Source organism: Protopterus annectens, chromosome 12.part0 (assembly GCF_019279795.1).
Source record: "Protopterus annectens isolate FY-2018-M chromosome 12.part0, PAN1.0, whole genome shotgun sequence".
Lineage (NCBI taxonomy): Eukaryota > Metazoa > Chordata > Ceratodontiformes > Protopteridae > Protopterus > Protopterus annectens.
This window is the reverse complement of record NC_056746.1, coordinates 349,949,311-349,972,190: the sequence shown is the minus strand read 5'-3', so window position 1 is coordinate 349,972,190 and position 22,880 is coordinate 349,949,311. Positions and strand designations below refer to the sequence as shown.

Genomic DNA, 22,880 nt, shown 5'->3' with positions numbered 1-22,880 from the left:
TTAAGCATTAGGTATAAAAGAATTACATTTTGCAGAAAGAGGTCTATTATGTTTTCTGAAATTTATAAAGACTTCTATTTATGCATATGTCCATGTCATCTGATTAACAGTTACCTTATTGGGCTTATAGGGTATATCTTTGTTGGTCTAAGAATAATTTCGAGTTTTGGGAATCCAGAAATGATAGTGTTTTTGTATGGTCCTCCAGCTCAAATATTTCCATCCATCATGCGCTGTATAATCATTTATCCAGTGATTGTATTTCATACCCAACCTAAATGTTATGTAAACCAGAGTTAAATTGTGCAATAAGAATAAAAGTACATAAATAATATGTTTTCCCAGTTTAGCACTGGTCTTCAGTAAGTCACCATTTTACATCAAGTTAATGGTAATCCCAAATCTTTATTAGCAGACAGTTTTAAGAATTTTGCCTTATTGCTAACTTAGTGGGAGATGAGTGTAGAGTATGTATCTATGTAGGACTCTCTGTTCAGTTAGGTACAAAATGACCCTCAAATCTTATAAGATCATGTTTTTCTGTTTCATTACATGTGAGTTTGTAATAGTCATGGAATTGGTATAACGGGGTCCACTTCAGAGAGTGGATGTGAGTGTGTAAGGGTAAAAAGGAGAGAGACCAGCTGCATTCATTATTTAAACATGTTCTGTATTCTGCTATTTCAGCTCTTCTTTTTGAGAGAGGTAGACATGCCTGCTATGTTCTCCTGACTGGCCCATCTGCTGAGGAGGAACTCGGAACTGTATCCATTTCCAAGCGGAAATTGAAGGAAGATGTTGTGTACAGCAATGTAATCCGTCTGAGTGACGATGCCAGTAGCAGTGATGAAGACGTCAAACAGCTGTTTTTGAATCTTCGATTCAGCAGTGAGACGTTATCTAAGAATTGACTAGAATGAAAAGAACAGTCAGACTGAAGAACTTGAGATGTAATTTTACTTTTAAACAAAAAAGAGATTTGTTCTGTTTTGTCTTACTGTAAATCAGTGGAAATAGGAAGACAGACAGCAGGAATTCATCCAGACTGGTGCTGATATGATTTAGTAGTTAAGTGCACTGACATGCCAGATGGTTTATGATGATTTTTATTTATTTTTTTCTTTGTCTTTTGTCGTTCATGAACAATGCAAAAAATGCAGAGTATCTTTGATGATGTGCCTCACACTACAGGTTGATTGCTCCTAAAAAGAAAACAGTTGTCAGAACTTGTAAGTTGCAGAAATACAGTGTCAAAGTCAGTTTATTAAATACAGATGAATCACTTCTTGGCCTGTTGGCTAAGACCAAGTGTAATTCTAACTGCTCAATTGAATTGCCATTACTATTTTGTTTTACACATTTGCTTATGAGATGAATAGCACAGGTTGGCAATGCTGTATGTCCAAGCCATGTCCACCTGGGATGGATGTGAAAAAGAATTTCAGTTTGCAAATGGAAACGTTAACTGTGGGCTGTTTTCTTCATTCTCTCTAATTTAGCTGTGTCAGATTTAATTATATACACAGTTACCAGCAGAGATAACTGTAAGCAAATGCCAAAGAAACAAAGTACAGTTGCTCCTTTTGTTGTTGTAGTAGTCCATATCTTTCTCTGTTGTTTAAGGTGAGTTGTACTGCTGTAACTTAATTATTGTTAAAGAACCTGGATATTAAAATGTAGCAATTTGATGTAACACATTCATTTCATAAGAAAACATAACTTTGCATACTAGTTAGATATATTGGTTGTCACTGTCTCCAGGTTCCTTTTAGAATGTTTTTTTTTTTTTTTTTAAATACTATTAACTTTCAAACCAATGTGGAAACCTCTCTTTAGCTCACTGTGGATGGCTACACTGCCAGATGTCTTCTTTGATAACAATATTACTAAACTAGCTGCTCCATTAGTGTGGAGGGATAAAGCCCTAAATACAACCCAAATAACCTGGGTTTGATTGTCAGCTCTGCCGACTGACGGAGCAACAGAGAGGAAGCATGCTCGCTGGTGACCCTCCCTAAGGGGAGGTGTAGTCTGAAGAGGGAAGTTTCCCTGGGACACAACCAGCTAGCATGTGGGGTGGGATGGAAAAGTGGATAGGGCATGTAAAATAAAAAATGAACTGAGGCACAGACACAGCCATGCCCCCAGGACGCTCTTAAGATCCACAACTGGCCCCAGCAACACTAGAGCAAGTCTGGGGGTGGGGTAAGAGAATGACGGTTAGACCCAGTGTGGACGTGGGGCATTGGGAGCCCCAGTACCAATGAGGTCTGTGGGAACAAAAAATATTACTAAACTGCATATAACCACTTAAGTGCCATTGTATATTTTTAATATACAGTTAGGTTTGTAGACATCAATGTTTTGCTGATTTTGCAGTGTCATTAATGCATTCACAATCACTACTACATAATACTTTCTCTTTCTTTTCTTTGCAGCAGCCATCTTTTCCCATTATGTCCTGTTTCTTTTCATGTTCTGGTGTGGTAGCAAGTTCTTTTACCAATTGTCTCTTTGTAACAGAAAGGAAGATGTCTGCTGTTCACCACATCCTCTTGAGATAAAATACGAATTATAGGACTAGTGTCATTTGTTTCTGTACTTTAACAAAAAGGTCATGTAATGGAGTGAGATCACAAAATTGTGGAGGTAAGGACATTTCTCCTTAACCCCAAGCCTTGTGGACCTCCCCCCCAGTCAGTTTATCTAGAGATGGGCTGCAAAAATAAAGTATATTTTTTTTACAAGGCAATGATTTGCAATGTTGATTGTGTATTTTTGATGGATGTAATTTTATGGTGTGCGGGCAGAGTGAGTAATCATAAATCCTCAGAAATGCATTTCCTGGTTTCCTGTTACTTTTAGAAAGCCTGCTGATGACCAGCTTTTTATTTCCAGTTTTCCAAAAAGTTGATTATTTCAGTCTTTTCATATCAGTTCAATTTAGTTTTGTATTTGTGGATTTCAGTATTCTTTTAGCTGTTAGTCAGTCTTCCCATTTCACTATTTTCAGTAGAAGTCATTTTGTCTTTTTTTCTTCTTCTTCTTCGTACTGCACTTGGAAATTATCAGTTTTGTAACCCTGGATTTTTTTCTGCTTGTCTTGTTTTTCTGCCAGAGTTTGTGAAGTTTGGATAATTTTGTCTTGTAGCTGATGGGCAAAACATGCAATCATATGGAATTTGGACAAAAGTGAAATTGTCCCAAGTTAGCAAGGCCAGGAGGGTATAATGAAGTCAAGATGAGGGGGGAAAGTGTTTGTCCTTGACATAAAGACCGATAGTGGTTCATGGAAGATTGAGGAGCCCTTTGTTCTACATGAAAAATGCAGTGAGATTCAGAATGTAAGCAAAGAAGTAGGAACACCAAAATGGAAAAACCTGATTTATAATTTTCCTTGTATTGATCCATTTAATTGCTTTTACTTTTGTGCTTTGACATAAATTTTTTACTTATTCCCCAGAAGATCAGTAATGTCCTCCAGAATAAAGGCATTGACTTGACCCTTGTGGAAGACAAATTCCACCCAAAGACCATCATCTTCATTGGCTGTTTGCTCAGGAGAGACATTTAATATCCTGCAAGTAATGTGTATCTGTCTACAATAAGGCTTTTCCTTAAGCACAGGCAGATTCTGGGGTTGTTGCAAGGGATGTGCATCCTGCTGCTAGCAGGAAAACCATCCTCTAGTGATGTAAAAGCCAAGAAGTCTCTGAAAAAAGACAGGTATGGAAAACTGGGCAGAACCAAAAAATTGCTAATTAAAGAACCAGAGGGCAGAGAGCAAAGTCTGTGAGGACCCTGCTGTTCCCACTAAGCTTTGAGGACATTGGTAGGGGTGAAGCATTGCCTTGTAAACTCCAGCCCCACTACCTTCAGCTACTTTGTCCCTAGCTGTCTCTTCACCTCTGGATGCAGATAGATGCAGACAGTTACCATTTCTTACCCACACACAATGCACATCTGTCACTTTTTTCCTGTACCACAAAAGTGATTCTCCCAGCAGGATTATTCAGTTTTGATGCAGCCTACCTGAGGGGCAGCCCTGGTGGCAACTGTTAGGCATATACTCACAGAACAAAGCCCTTTTACTCCATGATCGGACATCTGAGGACCAGACACCTGTCTTGCATGTTTCCCACTACAGATTTTTCCCCCTGTACTTTAAGAGGTGTAGTAAAGAGTATGTATTTGCATAGCACAGGCTGAACCTTCAGGCAACCCACCAGTTGGTAGTTAGATCTCTATCAAGGAGGAAGAGGATATCTCCTTGCCCAGGGTTCATTAGACTCCAGTTTAAAGAAGGAATATCTTGATCTGCTCTGTGACCTTGTCACTCCAGAATATGACATAAGTGGTGATGACTGTCTCTCATTAGGCTCCTAACTCCAGAAATTCTGCAGCAGTTACCCATGCGCGTCTATATTACATAATTGAATTTTTAAAAGTTCAAATGTCATATGGGCGACATCATATGATCAAACTTTCAAAAGTTCAAAAATGTAATAATAAAAAACAAATAAACCAGATTAAAAACCTACCTGGACGGTTTAAGCAGGGGGACAAGCCCCCCTGTGCCCCCCACACCCCCCAATCTTTAAATATACCAACTCCGAGATCTCACTACAGTGCAGAAAAGGGAAATTTTCCTATTCCACACTGTACAGAGATCTCCATTGAAATGTTCGAACTTTTAAAAGATCAATCATATGGTGTCGACCGTATGACATTCAAACTTTTAAAGAGTTCAACAACGTGATATAGACCCACCCATGCAAGGAGGTTTAGGCAGCAAATTCCTTTTCACTTCCTTGGAAGAGGTGGCTGTTTCATGGTACCCCTTCTTGAACGTCAGGAGATTTTAAAAGTAATTCCCATAACAGTGAAGACAGTATCTGTGGAAAGAGAAATCTTGTACAAAGTCTAAGGATTCAGTACCTTGGAATATTCTATACTCTGAGTGCCCAAAGCATAAAAAATGGCAAGAACACCACAGCTTCACACAGTAAAAGTATTTATTTGTAAAAATGGACCAGATAGGCGCTTTCACGTTGTAAAACCAACGCTTCTTCAGATCATAAAAACACAAAATCACAGCTCAGTTTCAAAACAGTTAGATATTCAGTAAGCTATGTTAATTCACCACTTCATTAAACCAATTTAATCCCTTTCGATACAGGTTTTAAAGAGACACAAGCATTAATACCAGGATGTTTATCAGCCTGTAGCCTCAAGATCCATCTAAGTTCTACTGTTTCAGTATAGTTAGTGAGATCACCCCCCCCACCCGGTGAACCACATGCACTATTTGTAGTACTCTAAAAACAAACTCATGTCTAGCATTTTCTTTATGTTTAGCTAGTGCACTGTTCATATTGCAAGTCCTAATCTTATGTGAATGACTAAAAATTCTATCTTTTAATCTATTATTGGTCTTACCAACATAGAATCCTGTACAGGACTTGCATGTGGCTAAATAAGTCACATTTGCTGTACTACAATCTGCATAGAATCTGGGACTAAAAATATATTTCATCCATGGATGTTTAAACACTTGTTCCTGTGAAATATATGTACAGGCTCTGCAATGCCTGCAACTGCATGTACCAAGTCTGGCAGATAACAAGTTACTTGACCTAGTATTACAATTCCCTGTGCACAGTTGTCTTTTCAAGTTTAAACAAATTTTATACATAAAAGAGGGATTGTTCCCAACTATTTCAGCTGTTTTGTTGCCGCCTGTGAGTATTCCCCAGTTTTTTTGTATATTACATACAGAGCCTACATCATTTGTATACTTCAAACCAAATCTAAGTTTACTGACAAAGCTCCTATCCTTATGTGCACTAGAATCACGTCTAGAGAAGTATGTGGCAGCAATGTTTTTTTCTATCCTTGACCATCCTCTCTTTATGCTGCATCAGAAGGTCCTTCTTATAGCCCCTTTTCAAAAAATGTTGACTCAGTGCATCAGTGCAGTAATGAACTCATGGGAGGAAAAATTTGTGCTTTTTCCCAGGGGAAAAAAAATTGCTGATCCATTAAAAAATAAAAAAAACCACACACACACAAAATAAAGTGGGGGGCTTTGTCCCCCCACACACCCCCTACTTAAATATACTGACTCCGAGATTGCACCACAGTGGAGGAAATGGCAAAGTCATGAAAACGGCCCAGTGAGTTTTTTTTTCCCCTGGGAAAAAAAAGTCACTGTTCAGTGCTTTCAGAATTTCGCCATTTCGGGTAAACACTTTCGATTAAACAGCATTCGCAACTTTAAGCGTTCACTTACATACTGGGAACCCACAAAGAAGCCCATATGCTGGTAAGAAAGATGCTAGTCTAAAATACTGAAATGAGCTAGGGATGAGAAGCATATTGTATATCAAAGCCAAGCGATTAAGAAAAGAGTACTTTAAGAATGTTGCAGAACACATTGCACAATATTTGCTGAACATATCTTATGGTTACCAAACATGGACGTAATACATGATCATGATCTAAATGCTGTGTTAGCTGAATATCATCAAAGATTATTGAGAAAGCAAGTTGATGAGATGAAATGAAAGCAGAGAGAAGGATCAGATGTATGAAGGAAGTAGAGGGCAGACCTTATTTTATCACTTGTCGTACTGATTCCACCCAGAGTGCTCTTCCTTTTTAAAGACTAATTTCCAATGAGTGAACATTAAAAAGGTTGCACTGCTTACCTAAAAGGTACCAGAATGAGGAAGTATGAAGTGCAGATGAAATAAGGAAGTGTAGGACAGATGCAAGGGTTGATTCTTGACAAGCAAATCGGTTAACGGAAGTGGCAGCCTACCACACCAAAGAGCTGTGCACAGACTTGTGCACTGCTTCATGCCTGTATGTCACAGGGTTGGTAGGATGCATTCAACTAGGATTAGTGTTTACAGAATAGGTTAAAGTAACAGGTAGAATAGAGAGGAGACCGTAAACTTATTTTTTCCAAGAAAAAAAAATACATGCTTCTCTATTATGTAGTTTGTACTGGGCATACCACTTTTGAGGTCACCTGAAATCAAGCCAAGCCAAGTTAATTGTATGTGTTTTTTTTTATTTATACTTTGTTGACTAGGTTAGTTCCACTAGACTGAGAAACCTCTTTTCAGGGTGTACCTGAGGTAGTATTCAGGATGACGCTGGAAAATCTGTCCAGATAATTGGGGAGTTTCCCCTATTCTTTATGATACGTACTATGTGATCTTTTACATTGCCTGAGTTACCAACAGCTCAGACAGGTGTGGCCTCAGTTTTAATGTCTCATCTGTAGAGTGGTGCATTCAGAAGTGAGTGCAGCACCCCTCTTATGTTGCACTGCACTGTCAGTATTAGAAAATGAATCCAAGCACCTAGTGTAGGAATAGAACCCACAAGCCTTCTGATCTTGCAACAAAGGCAAGTGAGTTAACCGTTGAGACACTGACCACCAGAATACAGAAGTGGTTCATCGTTGATGGGTATTTTAGGGAGACTGAGAAATGAATGCTTGCAAAGCAGAGCAGTAAAGAAAAACCCGGATTGCAAGATGACCACAAAAAGAAAAACTGAGTAAGCTCTAGTAGCAAAAAAAGCTGTGCAGTCTGAGTGAGATTTAAATGAAAAATGGCTTGATCTGCCTACTTTCTAAGGCACAGAAGGGTAATGATACTCATGGAATAACTGTGAAAGTGGTAGAAAGCAAGTGATGTAAACCAAAGCATATTCTAATGCAAACAATCAGTGTAGTCATTTTAAATATATTTTCAGAGAGGTTGGTATACTTCTAGTGAATATGAGCAGGATTGCCATTTTAAATGTGTGTCAGTGAAATAGGTACATTTCTTGTGAATATGGCAGAATTTCCATTGACGTCAGTGACATAGTATGACCAGTGGTTATTCCAACAGTCTGCTAAGACCTATGCAGTAAAGTGCACTTCAGCTGTGTTTCATAAAGAAATGGTCATAGATGGTCCTCTTGTAGTCTGATGGCCTGAGATGATGTGATAATCAAACCTTTAGCATTTGTGAATAGAATATGCATGGAGAGCCACCTGGAGTGATGCCTTAAAACTTGTAAATGGTTTGATTAGTAGTAGTAAACATCTTTCTCATCATCTGACAACAAAACCATCTTAATAGAGTGGTGTATGCTGGGAGGTTTGGGATTCTGATGAGGAGACCCTGGTGTTACTAAAAATCAGAGGTCCAGAGCAGAAGCCTTTTTGTGATCCTGTTTGTATTATTTCAAAGCAAACTTCTGAGGTCAGAAAATGTCAGAAGTATTTTTAAATGTTTCATAGTCACAGTGCAATAATAAATTAAAATGCGATCACCTGTTTTCTTTTGCGCAAATTTGTTTATGGGAATGTTTGATTCTGTGCATGCTGCTCACTTTACAGTGTGATTAAAACACCTTTTTTGTAAAATCTTCTGCTGTACTGTCTAGTTCATTTCTGTAGAATGTCCATATTCTGAAGTACGCCTGTGAAAATAAGATGTTTGTGCTGCTCTTTATTATGTTTGTAACATCCATTTTCAGTTTCATTGTTCTTTTTACCTTCCCCTACCATGTGTGTACATTTGCATCATTTGCAGTTCTACAAGAGTGACAGGATGACACTTGCATCATTTCTTAGTGAAAATATATTTTGTTCCCCAAATTTTATAATTTGTGCCTTTATGACATCAGCAACTCATGTACATCTTAAATCACAGCCTTGCTACAGAGTTAATGAATTAAATAATTGCCTTATTGCTGACTCCTAACTCTCAGAATAATTTTATAAGTAGTCATGAATGTTATGAATCACTGTATGTGGGGGGAAAATGTTATCCTCAAATCTCCTCTGAAATAGCTGTTAACTTCACGTGTAGGCCAGGAGTGGATGTTTGTAGCTGCTTTGAAAGGTGTGTTGGTAAAATACATTGTCATATGTCTGGTAGGTAGGATGTTGTTATCCTTTGTAACTACTAGCTCAGTTTTCTAGACATTTCCATTTTAAACTGTTCTTCAGAATATTGTATCATGTTAAAAAGCAGCCTATCTTTAAAAAAAGTTGATTTAGTTAGAAAATTCATGTTTAAAGTAATTGCATTTTAGTGCATTTATTTAAGTGTAAATCCTGTAGTCTTTGTAAGCCATTTAGTAGCACTTTAGGTGATTGTTTTCCAGTATGTTGGAAAACATTCTTTCATGTAAATTGTTTTAGTACAGTTTAACTGATTTCATTAAATTTCTTTGAAGTGGGACCTGGGTATTTCTGGCTTATAAGTCAACAATACCTTATATTATGAACAGATAGTGCAGCGTAAACTCCAGAAAAATCGTCATTAAACAGCACTAAACCCAGAACCTGATTCATGTTGAGTTTTATTGATGCTGACTTTGAGGTTGAAGAAACGTTCTTTATTTATGGTCCCAAAATCTATTAGTGTGGAGACCCTCAACTTTCGTGCTTTATGTACAAGTCTTTCCTGCTAAACATTATCAAAAGTGTTAGCCATATATTGACCTAGTGCTGCCTGTGAGGCATTTCATCCAAGCTTTTGTTACTCAGTCGCTGAATTTAGATTGTGTTAATTTGGTATTGTTTGCTTTTAGTGAAACAGGAGTAGACAGGGAGTAAGTTTTGTTAATTTCCTTATGGTAACTGAGCCTGTTGCTGATCACATAGAACCATTTTCAAGCATAGTCTAGTCAAAGAAGTCAAGTAATTGATCATTATCTCCTGGTGGTGCCTGCATTTTATTACAGAAGTAGCAATGTACAAGATTATAACTGAGTATCCAGTCATAACCATATTGTGTGTTTTTTTGACAAGGATGCCAAGAAATTTACCTCCTAATATCTGGTTACGATCAGACTTCATAGGAAAAGAAAAAAATGCAAAGCTCTTAGCGAGCTTTGGCAAACTGGCAATAACAGTACAATTAGTTTGTTTGGAATTTATGGGTGGAACAAAGGATCTCAATCAGGGAGAGTTTTTAACTATTGCTTTAATTCAATTAAAATGGAATGGAGTGTCAAATTTTGCACAGACATGCATTTCTTGAACAATATGAAGGGTTAAACTGTTTCTGCATTTTTTGACTGACTAATCCTCATTGATTTGTCAGAAAATCAAACAAGTTTACGATGGACAGGACAAAATTATGAGTTGAACTCTGGGATACTTCATAGGCAGGTACAGCAGGTAAAAACAAAGCTGTTCCTGCTTCTGTTGCTGTCATTTGTTTGGTGCTTAAGTATTTGCTTCCTAGTGCAAGAGTGATATTAACAGCACTATAGTGCTTAACTAGCTTGTTTTTTTTCTCAGTATTAGAGTGTAATCATGGAATTTTGTGCACTGCAATTGGATTGTCTCTTGGCCTCACTTTTTAAACTGCTGCATCACATATCTGTCATTAAATGGAGTATGCCTTCTGTGTAGGGGAGCATCAGACTAGCTAATAACATGACAGCAGTCTGTTAGTTCTGCAGTAAGTACCATCTCCTTCTTCCACCCTGATTTCAACATCTACAGTACATTCCTTGCCTGTGCTGTCTTTGCTGCACTTTGTCATATTCCCACCGTCACCACTTTTCAGTCTACTACAGTATTTCCAGTAGAAAATTTTCAGAATGATTTATTTGAGCTTGATTTTGTCTGGCTGCACCCATATTCATTCTTATGTAATCTGCATATTGTTCACCTCATGCATACATGGACAGTTCGTCTGTGTAGTGCATCCCCATCCCTCATCCAGACTTCTATCTAGACTGCATTGGGACTCCATAACAGTTAGAAATAACCTACTCTCTATAGCCGCAAGCAACTAGTGAGCCTTACCAGCTACATTATTAAACATATCCTAACAGGAATTCTGCGTTACTCTTGGTGAGTAGTGCTCTAATGTGTTGCACTTCACAGTTTGGTATTTCAGGACATTTGTGGTATATGTCTTATTCCTTGTACTTTTATTACACCTTGTTTTCTACCTGAGGTAGTAGCTAGTTTGTTAGCATATTAAATACTCTGTGTGCATCACTTGGTATTAATAGCCATAGCAGCTTTGAAGTATTTGCACTGCACATAGCATTCATAGAACTGGCATACCAATAAAATCCATTCAGAAATATTGTCTTTTAGAAATCATTTAAAATATATACTTTGTAGTATGTAAGGCTTCATTTAAGTGTGAGATGTAGTGTGTGATATTTCTGTAGACATTCTGAGCTTTGTGATCAAGGTTACTATAAAGCCACAGATCTCAGGTACTTGTTAGCTACAGTAGAGAGTTGATTATCTGAACTAATTGGGACCTAGGGTAGTTCAGATAAACATATAACTGAACCAGATAAAAAACTTCTAAAAGTTTTTTCGGCACTTTTCAGTCATTCAGTGATTCCAGTGGACAGTAAAGAATATTTTTTACACACGAGCTGGCTACAAGCTCAAAAAACATGCTCAAGTGAATACATATAATTCAGACATTATGATTTTTCCTACCCAAAAATTTTGAAAGGCTGGTTTGGATAATTGACATCTCAGATAATCAACGTTCAGATAATCTACTCTCTACTGTATAGAGCAGCTGTGCTAAACTTGATTTTAATGCATGCTACACTATGTCAGATGCCATAACAAAAGCTTCAGTTTATTTACACATCCTGCACTGTGTGTATATATGTTCACAGAGCACTTTATCGTGTCTACCACAGACTGACTACATTTATCAAAAACACTGGTAACTGAATCACCAGGAAACAGACCCATACACTGGAATCTCCCTATATCAAGTGGCTTCATAGGTTATCAAAATAAAGTTTTTTTTAGACTGGAAATCCCCCCACTGGGAGATGCATTGCCTCATATCCCCTGCACCTTAAATATACTACATTTGAGATTGCACAGCCCAAAGAAAGGGAAACATTTGCTTTATTAATTCTGTTTCTTGCTCTCAAAAACTTGCACAGTCCCCAGTTCAGCAACTAAAACAGGAAAATGAACTTGTGACTTATAATCCCCACACATATATAACCCACAGGGCATTACTGAAGAGGAGGGCTGGATCTGTAGGGATTCACTGAGCAGGCCCATGATGAAGTATCCTATTCCTTTATTATATACATACACAGCGCTAAGCAGATACCATTGCATCATATAAGTGACTGGGGAAATACTTCATTCCTGTTGTAGACTTTGCATGTTTGATTGTATTTTGGTCTCCATAGACCAGGTTTAATGTAAAGGTTTTCAGAGGACTGAGTTTTCATTCTCCATTGCCTACCAAACCCCTGCTCAAAGACTTGAGGACATCACTTAGCCAGCCATCAGGATTTACTCTTTAATCCTAACCCCATTTATCCTCACATACGCACACACGCACTGCAGCCTTGGTTAAGTGTGAGACTCCACAGTTTCTTTCTGTGCATGTTTCATATTCCCCAACAGCAGTGCACATACTGCTTGGTGAGTGCTTCTCCTCAGCCCCTTATGCCACCACTTTATACCCCATCCTGTAATAGGTGTCAGGCTGTGCAGTGGACAAGGGCACCTCACTGCTCTAAGATGAATGTGCTGATATTGGTCATTCATTCCTGCTTTCACAGATTGACTCATCCAGTTTCCAGACTGTTTATCAGACCTAGGCCAATTAGGACATAATCAGGGCTTTATCTCTTTGAGCCACAAACCTGCCTTCAAGAAGATGATGATTGCGTTTTAACCTTTCAAAGTTATCCTGCAATCTTATTGGGAGCGTTGAACTACTGTCCACAAAAAAATCTTTCTTATTAGCTTTTTGTTTGATGTATGGTCTTTTTATTTGAAGAATAAAAATATGTAATACATTGCTGTTTGTAGAGGTAGTTTTGTCATGTAAACAGTCAGCTGACAAGTATGAATTCCTAAGAATTTTGTTATTCTGATATGAAAAGTCAGAAGAAGAGCTTATTTATTATGGCAGTGAAGATCTAGTCTGTGGAAAAATGTACTGATCTGAAGTTTTCATTTGGTTTCAACCTGTGGGACTTTGGTCCAGCATGAATCAGACTCTGCCGTCTACTACAGCATCAGAGCTGAAATCCAAGCTCCTCCCCTACCCACAATGCCTCACTCTCCGTCCACCCCCCAGATCTCGTGTGCCACTTGTTTTGAACAGCATGGATCGCCGTTTGTCTAAGCTCCTCTAGGATTTTTTGGAATCACTGAGCAAGTTTTATCCCACTTCCCTTCTATCCCCATATTGGTCCGTTTTCTGTTAAAAAAAAAAAAAAAAAAAAAAACCTTGCTATCTTTCTATCCTTTCTCTCTCCCTGTCTACCTTTGTTCTCTTTCGTGTGTGTGTGTGTGTGTGTGTGTGTGTGTGTGTGTGTGTGTGTGTATACGCTTCTTGTTCCCATGACTGATACTCCTACACCGAGGTTCAAGAAGTGTACGGAGTGTGGGCACAAGATTCCTCCGCCTGATGCCCACACTCAGTGAGTGGTGTGTTTGGGGGTTCGCCATCCTGATTCCTTCAGCTTCAACCCCTGTGCACTTATCGACAGGAGGAATAAGCTTATCTTGAAGGACCTGTTAGATCCCTCCGCTGAGGTGTCTTCTTCTTCTGTTCCCCCTGCTTCTGGGACTCAAACTCACTCCCACCAAGAAGCCTGGGGAAGGAGAGCAGGTCAGGCATAAGGAGAGTGATCAGCCTAGGGAAGAAGTCTCCTGAGCGGTCTTCCTTGGTTGAACCTCCCGCCAACTCTATACCCGAGTTGGCCCAGGGTTCTCCTCGACTTAGGTCCCCCCATTCCTCCCCAGAGCAGGAGAGTTCCCGAGATAGGTCTCCTCCCTCTGCCTCTCCTCAATGCCATTCCAGGCCAGGGTCTGTAACTTTCTCTGTCCAGCCCACTTGGAATCTGTCTGAAGCCGAAGTGGACAGGATGATGTTGAAATTTCTTCAGGCCCAGATTCAGCTTGGAGTTTTGCCAGCTCTGTCCCCCTCTGGAGCCATGAGCACGCAGTCTGATTTCCTCCTGATATCTCCTTCTCCAATCCGACCTTCAGCTTCTGAGTCCTTGGATACGAGGTTTCTTTGTGTTGGGTTGTTGGCGCTGATGGTCCCTTGCACCCAACACCGACAGTTACCTTGAGCAGTTCGGCGAGGAGCCGTCACTTTGGCATCAGCTCTGAGGGGCTGGCATCAGCTGCAAGACTTTCGGAGCTGTCCCTTCCCCTCGGGGCTTTGGTGCTGGGAAGCTTGGCTCCAACTCCCCCCCCCTGGCGTGGGGGCAATGGTCTGGGAGGCTCAGATGCCAACAGTTTCGACTCTGGCTGCACTGCCTTCTGGGGTCTGCTCGCCTTTGGCATTCGAGGGGGTGGAGAGGGTCCTCTCGGATCCTTCAAGAGCCTTGACACCTTCTTCCTCTGATTCTGCCCTGGCTCTTGTTTCTGGGCCGGAGGTTTCCATCCTGCCCCCTCAGGGACTACCTGTTGCCAGACCGCACCAGAAGGTTCCTCTTCATTAATTCCCCAAAGCTTCCGAGTCCTCCCTGGAGCTTCCCCCCGAGGAGGTTCCTCGGAAGCATACATGCAAGAGGAGGCACTTGGATTCCCCACCAGAATCCCTCACAGATGATACAGACTTGGATGAGTGATAGGGTTCCCCCCGATCACCCTCTGATGTCTCTTTTGGGGACATCATGGAGGTTCTGTGTCAGAGAGGTGGGTGGTCTTCTCTCAAACCCAACCCCAACGAGTTTGTATTTCTGGAGGTGTTTGGCACATGGCCTTTTACATCTTGGGTGTCCCCCCTGTAGATCCTTTGGTGGATCTTATCTGTAGTAGGGCATGGAAGGAAATGGACACAGTTGAGCCCATTCCCAGGCATCCAGACAAGGTGCTTAGTGCTCCTTCAGATAGGCCCCATTGGTCTAAGGGTTCCCCTGTCAATGCCATCGGTCACAAAAAAGGAGCTGGCCCAGGAGAGCTCCTCAGTCCATCCTCCACACATGGAGTCTTGGGTGATGGAAGACTTTGGGAAGTGGGTTTGTGCTTAATCTATCTTTGCGCTGCATGCACTGAATTATTTGCCCCATGTCACCAGACTGCAGAGGGACCTGGATAAGGAAGTCTTTGAGTCTGCCCTGGGGTCCATGTCAGCAGAGCAGAAGAATGTTTTCTCTTCAAGTCTGGCCACCCTAACTGCCATTTCAAATACGTCCATGATGCTGCTTTCTCGTGTGACTGAGGGTGCCTCTAGGGTGGCTGGGATGGGCATTGCCATAAGGCGGCACACCTGGCTCCAGCTTTGCACTTTTTCAGAACCCTTCAAGGCATCGTTTACGAGCACCCCTTTTGATGGGTCAACTTTGTTTGGCAAAACTGTTTGTGACACGCTTACTCAGAGTGAGAAAGCAGGATCTGCTTCTATACTCCACAACAATTCTTTTCTAGGAATCATTGTGGGGTCAAGAAGTTGTAGTTTTGGAAGTCTCGAAGTTTTTCCCAGGATGTTCAGTATCAGTCTTCCCCCAGGGCAGAGAAAGAAATGACAGACACCACCCTCGTGGTAGAGGGTGTCCATGGAACTAAGAGTCTTGAAATTTGTTCTCGGTCAGACCCTTTCAACAATCCTAAAGGATTGCCCACCTGCTCTTCTCTGGAGGCAGTCGGGGGCATTTCTGTCTGCACCCAACAGCCTGGGAGTCCATCATGAATGATCGTTGGGTGCTGCAAATAATATCCAGAGGTTATTCCATCCCATTCCTTCATTCTCCCATGCCAAAGAGACCCCTCCCAAACATTCCATCCAGTCAATGGGAGGTAAAAGTCATAGAAATCACCAGACTGCTTGAAAAATGAGTCATCCAGCACATCACCCCAGACCAGTCTGGCTTAGGCATTTATTCCAGGTTCTATTTGGAGCCAAAGAAAACAGGGAACTTAAGACCTATTCTGGATCTTACTTAAACCTGTTCATTGCCAAGATGAAGTTTCAGAAGGTCAGCCTATAGTCCAGTCTGCCCTTTCAGCAGATGAATGACTGGGTGTGCTCAGTGGACCTTCAGGATGTGTGCTATCATGCGAAAATGAACAGATGCTCCAGATGGTTCATCCGCTTCCTGCTGGTAGCCAGTCATTTTCAGTTCAGAGTACTCCCTTTTGGACTCACCACTGTCCCCCCAGGTGTTTACCAAAGTATTGGCGGCTCACCAGTGGCTGCAGGGGTTTCAAGTCTTCCCTTACCTGGACGATTGACTACTTTCCACTCCCTCCAGGATCAAGTGATTCAAGCCAAGGATTATCTTTTCCTTCTAGACCCTTCCTTGGGCTTTACAATTAATCTAGCCAAGTCGAGCTTGGTACCTGTTCAGGTGTTGGACTTTATAGTTGCCCGGTTGAATACAATACAGGGCAGGGTGTTTCTGCCTCCAGACAGGTTGTTATTGCTCCAACAATGTGTGAAGTATATTCTTCTGACCCATCTTCCTCCAGCAGGTATTGTTCGTCAGGTGTTGGGGTCCATGGCAGCCGTGGTCACTCTCCTACCAACCGCACACCTTCACATGCGGATTCTTCAATGGACCTCAGCAGTACAGTGGTCCCTTCTAGATCTTCAGCTATCGTACCCAGTCTGACTGTCCCGAGTTTGCCAGGACTCTCTTCGGTGGTGGCTTTAGACCCTGGATCTTCTTCTGGGCCACCCATTTGTTCTTCCTTCCCCCTTGATCACGGTGACCATGGACACCTCCCTGCTCGGGGGGGGCATTGCATGGGACAGACAGTCCAAGGCACGTGGGCCTCCATGTCAGTAGTTTGGTACATCAGTAAACAGGGGAGGACCAGATCTTACCCCCTTCAGTAGCAGACATGATCTTCCAAAAATGGGGTCATCCTTGCTGCGATCTCGTCATCTCTCCTTCCAATGGGAAGTGCAGTGAGTATTTTTGTTTCCCCCTCCAGGGGAGTCACCCAAAGAGGCACTAGTCCATGCTTTGCCCTCCGGTATACTCTATGCTTATCCTCCTCTCTTTCTGATCCCCAGGTTTATTCAGAAAGCACAACGGTTGAAGAGCAAAGTCATCCTCATTGCCCCATTCTCCCCTCGTCAAGTTTGGTTCCCCAATCTGCAGTCTCATCTAGTGTATCCTCCTAGTTCTGGATCTGCTTACGCACCCATCAGGGGTCTCTCACCCAGACTTAGCCTGAAGCTCATTACTTGGCTGCTACAGTTCCCTTGATGGCCAGGACTCCCGGGCTCCCTTCACCTGTCAAAAAGATCTTGGTTGCAGCTCATAAGGCTTCCACCAGGAAGATCTATTCCAGCAAGTGGAAACGTTTCTCTGTTTGGGCTTCTCAGCATAATCTGGATCCATTTACAGCTCCAGTCTGCCATTTTGGACTTTCTAGCTCATATTTTTCACAATGGTGTTAGTTTTTCTACAATTAAAGTTCAGTTGGCTGCAGTTTCTAATTTCCATGTAGGTGAGAATTCAGCCTCCTTGACTTCTTCAAATCTCTGCAAGGCCTATTTGAAGGGAACTTTTCTGCTTCGGCCTCCTATCAAGGACCCCACGCCACCTTAGGATCTTAACTCTGATGTTACAGGCCTTGGTTTATCTGCCATTCGAACCAGCTGCCATCACTGATTTACAATTCTTATCCTGGAAGATGGCCTTCTTGGTAGCTGTTACCTCAGCCAAGATGGTTTCTGAGCTACAGGCATTATCCATCAACCCCCCCCCCTTATCTGCTCTTCCGTAAAGACAGAATGACCCTTCATACTAACCCATCTTTCTTACCAAAGGTGGCCTGTGAAGCTAACATTAACCAGGTGATTAATTTGCCAGTTTTCTTCCTGAATTACCAGAACAAAGGGGAATACAAATTACATTTACTTGACATTCATAGGCAGCTGCGATTTTATTGGTATAGGACTAAAAGTTTTCGACAGTTGGATCAACTTTGTGTCTTTTTCTAAGCTACGTCTGGGAAAGCTTATTTCTAAGGTTATTCTTACTCATTGGATTTCTAGTTGTATTACCATGGCCCATCATTCCAAAGGTTTGTCTCTACCAGGTCCCGTCTGGGTGCATTCTACCAGATCAGTTTCTACTTCTGCAGCTTTTTGGTCCACGGTTTCTGTTAATGATATCTGCTCAGCTGCTACCTGGTCCTCTTCGCATACTTTTATCTCCTATTACAAAGTGGATATTCCTTCAAGCAGCAGGGCTTTTTGGGCTCAGCTGTGCTCTGGAACATCCTTCCATGAGGGCCTCCAAATGTTATTGTAGGTAGGGACTCTGTCTCACAAGTTGAAGACCAAATGAAAACAACAACTTCAGATAAAGAAGTTATGTACTTACAATAACATTCCAACTGAGTTGTTGCTTTTCATTTGTCTTCAACTATTACTCCCTCCTTCCACCATGCCTTTTTGGTTGTGTAGTGGACTGGACAGAGGCAGCCCATAGGCTTCTTCCTGGCTAGAGATGAGTCTGTGTGCACCAATCCCCTTTTTGGTCAGGGATGAAATTATTTTCTGCTGTGAGGGGGTTGGTACTTTTCTGCAGCAAACTTGATTTGAGGGGAGGAGGGAGAGCATGGTATTGTGGGTAGGGGAGGAGCTTGGATTTTGGCTCTGATGCTGTAGGAGACAGCTGACTCAGATCCATGCCGGATTCGAGTCCCACAGATTGAAGACAAATGAAAAGAAACAACTCAGATGGAATGTTATGGTAAGTACATAACTTTTTTCCCACCATTTATATTCACACTGTGCAGTCTGTGCCATTCACTGCTCTTTTCACACCATCCTTTGTGTTTCTTTACCAGAAGATGTCACTATTCTGAATGTGACATAGTGTGCTGCCATAGCAGAGATTGTGACCTCATAGAATGTAGGAAGCCATTGGGATGAACGTAGTGTTATGCAAATCTACTGTATTAAAAACTAAGGCATACAAACAAAAAGTTAAACTGTAAATTGAACTTAAGTTGCATTTTTGGATTTTCACTTATTTTTCTCTACAGTTGCAGTACTTGCTGTGTCATTTTGTACACTTCATAGAAAGAGGCATAGATCTCAACCAATTGCTATAAACTTCAAAAAAATCAGGGGCAAATCCGGGAATAGTCAGGGATACTTTTAAAATATTAGTATTAACTTTAGGCATTTACAGAACAAGATATGAATTAACATTCACTTTCTGAAGTAAAAGTATATAACTCTAATTATTGTCTATTTATTAGATATAATTCACCACATTTTCTCCAAAAGTCACCCAGCTTAGGAGGGGTTAAAAGAGACAGAGCTAAAGCCAAAATCAGGGACAGTTGAGAGTTAAGGAAAGAGGGAAATAAATATTTGAGTATGGCATACATCTTACAGACATAGTTCAATGGTAGTACTGTTGTGTCTGCTGTATGCAGAGCTGCAAATTTCTTGTGAACTGATAAAGTTGATTTTGTACTCTGTAGCACACCCTGTGGTATTTCTTTCTTAGGTGATTCAGGCCAAGGAAACCTAACAATGTATTACTGTGGTAGAACAAAGCTGATACCAGTGGGTATTTTTAACATTAACTACAGGCAGTGAGGTAGAAGCTGTACTCTGCAGTTAATTGCTGAAGTCCATAAATTCCAGTAATATTCACAGACATGAATCTGGATTAGTAATTCTAGACAAATCTTTAAATCTGTGGATGTCCTTTTGTTCTCATGTTGCAGTATTCCAACCCTTGGGTTTTCCTCTCTTGCTACCAGAACATCCATCCAATATACAAAAACGTCTAGTTACTGCTGAGTACGTGGAATGCCTGACATTGGCTGAGGGGACGTGGGCCATAAAAGTGGTGTCTGCACATACCAGACCTCAGAACTTCTCTGCCGCCATTCAAATGTCAGCTGTTCCTGCTGTACCAGCCATCAGATCATCTTTTTAAGACAAGTACCCCGTTTTGGGCATTTTGTTCTTTTGGGTCACTGCATACTTGTTTAGGTTCATTTCTTCCAGGAAGTTAAACTGTAGGTGCGGTCGTCAGATCCCTCATAAAGGTGCCCACAAGCTTTGCCTTTTCTTTTTGGGGCCTATGCATGACCATAAGTCCTTCTCCATCTCTCAGGCTTTCATACCTAAAACCTTGTGCAGCCATCTGCACGCCCTGAACTTCATTTAGAAAATCAGCACATTAAGCACTTAGCTTTATCTATGGAAGGGACGTCTGGTCAGCCAGTCGAGCCACCTAAGAAAAAGACCAAAGTTGCTAGACCCGAATCTGTTGCTGCACCTCTGCCATCTGACATCCCTCCTGTGGTCGACGTCAGACTGGAGGAATCCTCGGTCGCTCCTGATATGGGTACAGCGGGTACCATTGAGGAAGCCACAGAACCCATAGTGGAAGGCACGTCCTCAGAGGTATCACAAACTTGGGCTACAGACAGCAAGGGGGAACCTTGGCTTGTACTGGCCGCCCAGATGGATCCTGCCACAACCACAGATGTTTTCGAACCTAGGCCTACATTGGCTCCTACTCCCTGAAAAGAAAACAAAAAAAAGCACCTTTCTTCTCCTGCACAGAGCCAGCCAGACTGGTAGGCTTTTTCCTCAGAGCCTTTTTAATTCTTTTATGGCTCTCAGGCCTGCTACACCCTCATCCTCCCCAGTGCCTCCCCTTGTAATTAGCCCTAGGCCTCAGGCTTCAGATACTTCTCAGCATGAAGTTGAGAACTCCTCTAACTCCCCCTCAGAGGATTCTTTGTCCTGTGTGTCACAGTTTCCATCTCCCCTTGGTTATGCCTTCCCAGAAAAAGATTCTCCTGAGACAGACTCACCAGGTGAAGCTCTCACCTTTGGGAAGACCATTTCCAAAATGAGGGAGCTCTTTCAGTGGGATTCCACCCAGATGACAGAAGTTTAGAAAAGATACAATGAACTTATATAAATGAACTCTCCTATGCTTTCAGCTATATTTTCAGTATTGCCAGCTTTTGTGGATGCATTTATTGCAGCCTCGGTGAATCCCGATTCACAGCCCCTTGCCCACCGAAGGCTGACAAGTTCTACAGGGTCCCTGAAGAGGCCAAGTTTCTTATAAATGCCCAGTAACAGACCCTGGCAATGTATTAGTCTCCGCTGATGTTGTCTTTCGGCTTTTCCCAGTTAGGGGTCGCCACAGCGGAACTCCGGTCCGCTAATGATTGGTAGTTGATTTTTACATGCATAATTACCAGCCCTGATGCACAACCTTCAACGAAGGTACGCCCATTCACGCATGTCTCCACGTAGAAGACGTTCTAGCTAAGAATCAAACTGGACGACATCTTACTGTGAGGCAGCAATGCTACAGCAGCACCACCACCGCGGTATCAGTCTCTGCTGATAAGCCCTCAAAACTGCTTCCATCCACTTCAGTTCTCCATACAGATAAAGACAGCAAGCCCATGGAGCACCTTGGAAAAAAGGTTTATGCCTCAGCTACCCTGGCATTCAGGGCAGTAAACTATTAAACTGATATGTCTAAATATGCCCTAGCTCTGTTAGGACAAGCCACAAAGCTTCTGGCTGAGGTCCCAGACTCTCCCGCCAAGAAGCAGATATACAGCCTTTTCTCCTTGTCTTTTCAGGTCACTAGGCATTCCATTAGGTGCAGCTATGATGCAGCTGAAGCCTCTGCCAGATCTGCTGCATCTGCCTCAGCCCTGAGAAGATATTCCTGGCTTAGGTTACAGCCCTTACCTGATGATATTAGGGCAAAATTATTGGATGCGCCTTTGGATAACTCAGCCCTCTTTGTGAAAAAGGTGGCTGAATTGTTCAAAACTCTACAAGAGAAGAGGAAAGAGTTACAAGACCTGAAGCACCTGTTTGTTTCTCCTGTCCCTTAATTCCACAGGAAATACACCTGTAAAACTCAGTTTATAAGGAAACATTGCCCCCCCTCCTCCTTCCAGGGGCAGAAAGAGCACCAGGAAGCAACAAACTACCTCCAGACCTGCTCAACCTCTACCCCAGAAGCCCCAGTTTCAGGACAGGGCAGGTAGCCTGTAACTACCTGCCATTACCAAACTTCCCAATTCCATCTGCCTTTTCCTAAGACTCTCTCACTGTCTTCCCAGTTGGAAAAACATTACATCAGACAGGTGGGTCCTACTCATTATAGAAAAGGGTTATTTCATGACCTGGAACACAACACCTGCCATAAGGGGGATTCCACAGCCACCCAAAGAGCAACTTCCCTTTTTCCAGCAGGTTATAGACAGCCTTATTGTCCAAGAGCAATTCAATCTGTCCCCATGACAGAAAAAGGAAAGGGTTTCTATTCCAGGCTTTTCCTAGTCCCAAGAAAAGAAGGGTCTTGGAGACCAATCCTAGATCTTTTATACCTCAACCTTTTCCTGCAGGTACCCTCCTTTCGGATGCTTACTCTGCAGACCCTCTTCCCCTGATTTTACCTGAGGGATTCCTGGCCACCTTGGACATCAAGGATGCCTACCTGCACATCCTTATAAGGCCCATTTACAGGAAATACCTTCACTTCTCTGTGGGCTCCTCACATTTTCAGTTCTCTGCCTTGCCCTTTGGACTCTCTACAGCTCCAAGGGTCTTCAAGTGCTTGGCACCAGTGATTGCCTTCTGCAGGACTCAAGGGATTAAAATATTCACTTAACTGGAAGACCTCCTTATCCTTTCTCTCACGTCAAAAGGTAGAAAACTTAAGGCAGTACCTGACCTCTGTCCTTCAAGCCACAGTCCTGACTACCAGGCAGTACTTCAGACTCCTGGGTCATATGGCATTGACTATTCCCATGTTGCCATTGGCAAGGCTCCACATGAGGAAGTTACAGTGGTACCTAAGGTCTCTTTGGACACATCGCTTTCACCGCATAGAGTACAAAATCCCCTTCC

General features: G+C 41.9%; 1 protein-coding gene across 1 annotated transcript in view; it reads left to right on the top strand.

Moving 5' to 3' along the window:
- Nucleotides 1-2,762, top strand: part of FAM234A (family with sequence similarity 234 member A) — a gene marked incomplete at its 5' end in the record, with an annotated part of 537,904 nt that extends 535,142 nt beyond the window's left edge. Inside the window, 1 exon segment of the mRNA XM_044089425.1 lies at nt 688-2,762. Coding sequence (XP_043945360.1) covers nt 688-911 — 224 coding nt within the window.
- Between the last annotated feature and the right edge of the window lie 20,118 nt (nt 2,763-22,880).